The 5,813-nt window shown below is 34.2% G+C and overlaps 1 protein-coding gene across 2 annotated transcripts; it reads left to right on the top strand.

Annotated features, from left to right (window-relative positions):
* The first annotated feature begins 269 nt into the window (after nt 1-269).
* Nucleotides 270-5,294, top strand: LOC130818800 (jacalin-related lectin 3-like). Of its 2 annotated transcripts, none has more exons than XM_057685013.1 (9): nt 270-484; nt 1,046-1,252; nt 1,578-1,859; nt 1,984-2,205; nt 2,298-2,600; nt 2,706-2,798; nt 3,598-3,687; nt 4,184-4,402; nt 4,660-5,294. In XM_057685013.1, exons 1-9 carry the CDS (start codon nt 401-403, stop codon nt 4,990-4,992), a joined length of 1,833 nt encoding a protein of 610 aa, XP_057540996.1. In that variant the 5' UTR covers nt 270-400; the 3' UTR covers nt 4,993-5,294. The 2 variants fall into 2 exon arrangements, with proteins under 2 accessions (XP_057540996.1, XP_057540997.1); XM_057685014.1 differs by lacking the exon at nt 270-484 and adding an exon at nt 604-900.
* Nucleotides 5,295-5,813: the final 519 nt, after the last annotated feature.

Genomic DNA, 5,813 nt, shown 5'->3' on the forward strand with positions numbered 1-5,813 from the left:
AAACGAAATTAAAATAACTAAAGTTAACTTAAATTAAATTAAACTAAATAAATTAAAATTAAATTAGTTGAAGTTAAATTTAATTAACCAAAATGATTCTAAATGAAATTAAATTAAATTAAAATAAATTATATTAGATTAAAATTATACCTATTTAATCTAACTTAATAATAATAATCATTATAATCCCTACATATCTTCTATTAACTTCATTTTAAAATTTTTATATTTCTTATATTCCATATATCTCACCAACTTTTTATTAGTTGTAGACTTTATATTTTTTCTACTAGCCTTCTTTTAACTAAAAGAATCTATATAAATATTTATTCGGATGTCTACTCAAATTTGATGAGAATTATGTTCGGATGAAATCGAGGTAAACAAAGCAGATGCTGAAATGATGTCTGAAGAAGGTGCATCGGGTATCAAAGGTGAAAATACTTGGGATTTGGCTGAGACCATCTTATTCTGTCAAAATTGGGTAGGTAACGCAAATTACTATGTAAGAAAAGAATAAATCTTTATGTGAAATGACTATACTATATGGTGATCATATCCCTTAGACTGAAATCGTAAAATACTAGTAATTGCAGATAGAATCAAATGTAAATTTCATTGTTTTGTTCCATATCAAAATATAAGTCTTTTGGGCGGTTTGTCCTTTTCTGAGATATACACGATCAAAAAAGTAGTGGATTCTTTTCCGCATGGGCTCCTCCCCGAATAATTTAGTAACAGGACTTCTAGTTAAACGTCTACATAAAACTGTACACTTAGTTTTATATTTGAGGAGCACTGGTTTTCTGCATATAATAGAAACGGCTGTGTTTAGACTGTTTTATTTGGATCCATTACCTGAAACATCAAAACTCTTCTTTGTGAAACATAGTTTAAATGGTAGGCTTTTCTTTCCTTGTACCTTCGTTTACTGTTTTTCTATTCCACATTTTATTAGACATAATATAGAGTGAAGTTAAAAAATTACAAGTACTGATCTTTACTCTTTGGATGCATGCGTATACTGTAATATTGTCCTTGACAGAGGAATGAGGGTAATCACCCAGCATTAGGACCGTGGGGAGGTAAAAGTGGGTATCAATGGGATGATGGAGTCTATTCCGGCATAAGGCAAGTAGTGATCTCCATGAGTTCAGACGGAATCCATTTCATTCAGTTCGAGTATGATAAGATGGGTCATGCGGTTTGGTCTAACAGACATGGTGGTAACTCTGGTTCCAGGACTGATCAGGTAAACTAATCATGTCTTCTGATATTTATAATGAGATTTTGCATTCAAAGCCTTGCCTTCAGTTTTTTCTAGATACTTCTTTGTTTATAATGAATCCTATTTTGAGGCGGGAATCTCCATATTCCTTGTTACCCCTTTTAAAAGCAATATCCTATCGTTCAAAATATCTTATGTTACCAATGAATCGTTGTACTTTGGATATTTCTAAACAATGAAAAATTTGGAAGGAAAATTCATGCATGGTCGAAGTAGTATGAAGGGTCTTTTATTAACTTTTGTCCCAAGGAATTATTATCTAGTAATACCCTAAATTATTGTTGCACAGATCAAGCTTGACTACCCTACTCAATTCCTGGTTTCAATTAGTGGATACTGTGACTCAATTGCTGACAATGGCCCGGTGATTATTCGATCACTTTGCTTAGAAACTAACAGAAAAATTTATGGACCCTTTGGTGTTGAAAAAGGAGTTCCGTTCTCAATGTCGTCTGTAAATGCTGAGATGTTAGTGGGTTTCCATGGATGGAGCAATAAGTATCTTAATGCAATTGGAGTTTATGTAAAGCCAACGCCTCTCTTGCAAACAAAACTCTTGGAGACACAAAAGGTTTTTACAACGTAACTTTTGTATTTCTCACTTTTTCCTTCCATGTTAATGTTTCATTGTCTTTTAGGCTCACACTCTTGTAAAAGTATTCACACTTACTAATAGTTTTGTAATGTTTCAATAGATAATCCCAACTACCCAGGTTGCCAACAAGAAAATCCTGTCACTTGGGCCATGGGGAGGGGACGGTGGAACGACCTTTGATGATGGAATTTATACAGGGGTACGAGAAGTGTATATAACACGAACAGGAGGGTTGGTTTCTATTCGAGTTTGTTATGACTTAAATGGGAAGCCAGTTTGGGGGAATAAGAATGGTGGAACGGGAGGACTCAAGCTTGATAAGGTTCTACATCTTAACCTTACAATAATTCTTTTGTAGATTCCTGCTACCTTAAGTCTATAGAGTGTGTTGCTAATTTTGTTATGCACTTTCAGATTGTTTTCGACTATCCCTATGAAGTGCTAACTCATATAGAGGGATACTACTCGTCTACGATTCTGCGAGGACCTACAATCATAAAATCAATTACTTTTCGCACCAACAGGAGCAGTTATGGACCATTTGGAGATCAACAAGGGATTTCATTCACCTCAGGCACAGTAGATGGTGCTATTATTGGTTTTCATGGAAGAAATGGATATTTTGTGCATAGCCTTGGAGTTCATGTGCTTGAAAGAAAAACATTCCTTCCTCGTCTTTACCCTTATGACTTGTCTAGGCCTAGCCTAATACCTGAGGTACATTTCATGCTGTATTATACTTGGAAAATCAAGAAATAAAAATGTGTTTCTTTAATTGAACAAGGATCCGTGATGCGATGTGGTCAATGGTATTGTCGGCAGGTCGTGTTGGGAGTGCCAAGACCGCAAGATGATCTCTACGACCCACAGATTTATAAAGATCCTTTACTGATCTCTATCCCAAAAGCCTCTGAGGTACAATTCATGCTATATTACACCTGGGATATCGAATTGGTTGAGTTGATTCCCAAAGTTTTGTTTAGCTTAACTGATTGATGCATTTTTATACTGTTGACATGGATATTGGTTGACAGAAAAGAATCAAAAAGAGAATATTTAGAATCGATCTCTCTTAAAAGACGTCGCAATTTTTAAAGGATCAAGTGTAAATTAATATTCATAATCGGATTCAATATTTGACGCCGAACTGAATCAATTGATTTCTAATACATGTTTGGAATCAATACCATTAAGCTAAATATTGATATATGGAATACCAGGTCCAGTTGCTGTAGGAGCGAAGAATACAACTAGCACTGTCAATAAGCAATTTCACGCCCAAGATTCAGTCTAAGAAATAGTAATCTTAATATTGAATTGTGTCCTTTTAAAGTTTTTTTTGGGTCTTAGTGTGTTGATGTTTGGGTGGACATACTTCCCTTGCTGAACAAATCAAACATCAAGGTTGATAAGTCATGAGAGTAGCAATAAGACGAGTTATCAACCCCCAATAATGCAAGTTTCCATTTTGAAAACACATTGTAATACTACACTAAGATTTTATATGTCTTTTCCAATCTGGCCTGAGCAGATCATTCTCACTGATTCTTCAAAAATCCAAAAATCTAATCATCAGAAACATTCTCCTAACTACCAAAAAACATACAAGATCAAAAGCATAAGATGCATCAAAATATATATAAAAAGGGATTTCATTTGTACAATTCTGATTATACAAGCGTAAACTTAGGCTCGATCATTTGTCTGTTTGCAGGCACCCTTTGGAGCACCAAGACAACCGGATTTCAATAACCGACGACCTAATTCCATTCCTTTACCCGTTGCTAGCCCAAGAGCCTCTGAGGTACTATTTAATTTTTCTTGGTATAATATAGAGTACATGGAAGACTAGTGGTTCTGTAAGTCATATCAAACAATTTTGTCATGTGCATTTTAAAAGTAGAACTAAAAGAAATCATTTTATTGCCTTTATTTATATAATTTGCACTTGGCGTGACAAGTATTGTTAATCAAGGCTAAGTATTATGTGCAGGCACTGACGCCAAGTATTATCTGTAAGATATATGGAGAAACTAGAATCGAAAAGTAGATGTTAAGCTAGTCACACGAATGTAATCAAGGTGAAGCTAGGATATTGATCTAGAGGGACCAAGTATCCGATATACTACCAAATTATTTATATAAAAATTTAGTTAAATTATGAAAATTTTGATACCAAGTAGACTAAAAGGAACTTAAATGATAGCACAGGTCTTAATTAAAGGCACAAGCACAACGCTAATGTTATGATAGCATGCCAAAAAAAGTTAGTTGACTGGGTTACTATGCGGTGTTTTCAGGTAGCATTGGGAATGCCAAGGCAACCAGGTCTCAACCAATCGGGGCCATGGGGTGGAGAAGGAGGTACAGCTTGGGATGACGGTGTTTATACTGGAGTCAAGCAAATTGTGATAACAAGAGGTGATGCTATTTGCTCAATACAAGTTCAGTATGACCAAAATGGCAAATCTGTTTGGTCTGCTCCGCGTGGAAGAACCAACGACGTTTGCTCCTACCATGTAATGTCTCTTATTTGCTAAATAAACCTTAATAAGTTGCTATATTAAATGAATTATGAACTAACCTCTCAGATTATTAGATGTCCTTTTCATTCATTTTGATCATCTTGCTTTAACAATCACACAACTCTGTAAGTTTGTTCACAACAACGATCAGTCCCACTGCATGGTCATCCACACGAGTTCTCTTTCACAACTCCGTAAGTTTGTTGCTATTTTGAAAAGATAATCTAACTTCATGTATTGTAATTTTCCAGATAAAGTTTGACTACCCATATGAAGTGCTTACAAGCATAAGTGGATATTATGGTTTGCTAGTAGGAGATATACAGAAAAGGGTTATCGTATCCCTCACTTTTTATACCAGCAGAGCAAAATATGGACCATATGGAAAACAAATGGGGAATTCTTTCTCATCAGCAAATAAAGAAGGTAAAATTGTAGGCTTTCATGGAAGGAGTACTGGTACTTTCTTGAATGCTATTGGTGTTCATATGCAACCTTTCGTAAACGAAGTATCATCGCGTCATTCATATTCTCATGAGAGAGGAGGTTTCAAAACTTTGCCGCACAAAAATAACAATATATGAGTTATCTAACAACTGCACATGAATGGGATTGGCATCTATGTTTACACTTGAATGAGATAAAGGTTCCCTACTTTCCATGTGCGCCTTTGTAAAAAAATGTAAAAAAAACGTTATCTAATGTGCATTTTCCAGGCGAATAAATAGTTTGAATATCTAATGTTACCTATAGAAGCTTTAAAATTTTCTTGTGTAGGAGGGTTACACGAGAGTGCTTATTGACTATTGTATTAAATTATAACTGTTTAATGTATTGATAATATCAACCTGTCTTTTTGAAAATACTACTAATTAACTTGTATTAATAGTTTGTAACATGTGTATTTACTTATGAACATTAGATATTCAAACTATCTATTCGCCTGAAAAATGCAGCTTTAAACTTTATGTATATTATTTTATTTTTTAAGTGTGTAGATATTACAACCTCCAGTAATAGCCATTAATAGAGCTTGGAGAAGATGAAATATAAGCTTTGGAAAGGAGAGAGAAAGATTTAGTGAGAAAATATTCTCTGTTTTGGCATTTATTATTTCATCAGTATAGTTGTGCGAATCCTTTTTTATATAGAAGAGTTGTGAAAATGTCGGTATGTAATTAGAAAAATACATTTTAACAACAGTAAAAGTAAACTAATATATTAATATCCCCCTCTGGCTTGGGGTGCTTTATACATGCCAAGCTTGGACAATAATGTTTAGAACTAAGCCGAAGGAAGTATCTTGTTGAAAACATAAGCGAGTTGAGTAGAAATAAGTGAATATGTGAGTTGCAATAAACCTTCCATAACCTTTGTAAAATGACAATTGATCTCAATATGCACC

The sequence above is a fragment of the Amaranthus tricolor genome, chromosome 7, assembly GCF_026212465.1.
Source record: "Amaranthus tricolor cultivar Red isolate AtriRed21 chromosome 7, ASM2621246v1, whole genome shotgun sequence".
NCBI classification, from domain to species: Eukaryota; Viridiplantae; Streptophyta; class Magnoliopsida; order Caryophyllales; family Amaranthaceae; genus Amaranthus; species Amaranthus tricolor.

What these genes read in the sequence shown, in the direction of transcription:
- LOC130818800 (XM_057685013.1), top strand. Translation starts at nt 401, where the DNA reads ATGATGTCTGAAGAAGGTGCATCGGGTATCAAAGGTGAAAATACTTGG. An exon ending in CTGGTTCCAGGACTGATCAG is followed by an intron (nt 1,253 to 1,577) that starts GTAAACTAATCA and finishes ATTGTTGCACAG; the next exon opens with ATCAAGCTTGACTACCCTAC. An exon ending in GAGGACTCAAGCTTGATAAG is followed by an intron (nt 2,206 to 2,297) that starts GTTCTACATCTT and finishes ATGCACTTTCAG; the next exon opens with ATTGTTTTCGACTATCCCTA.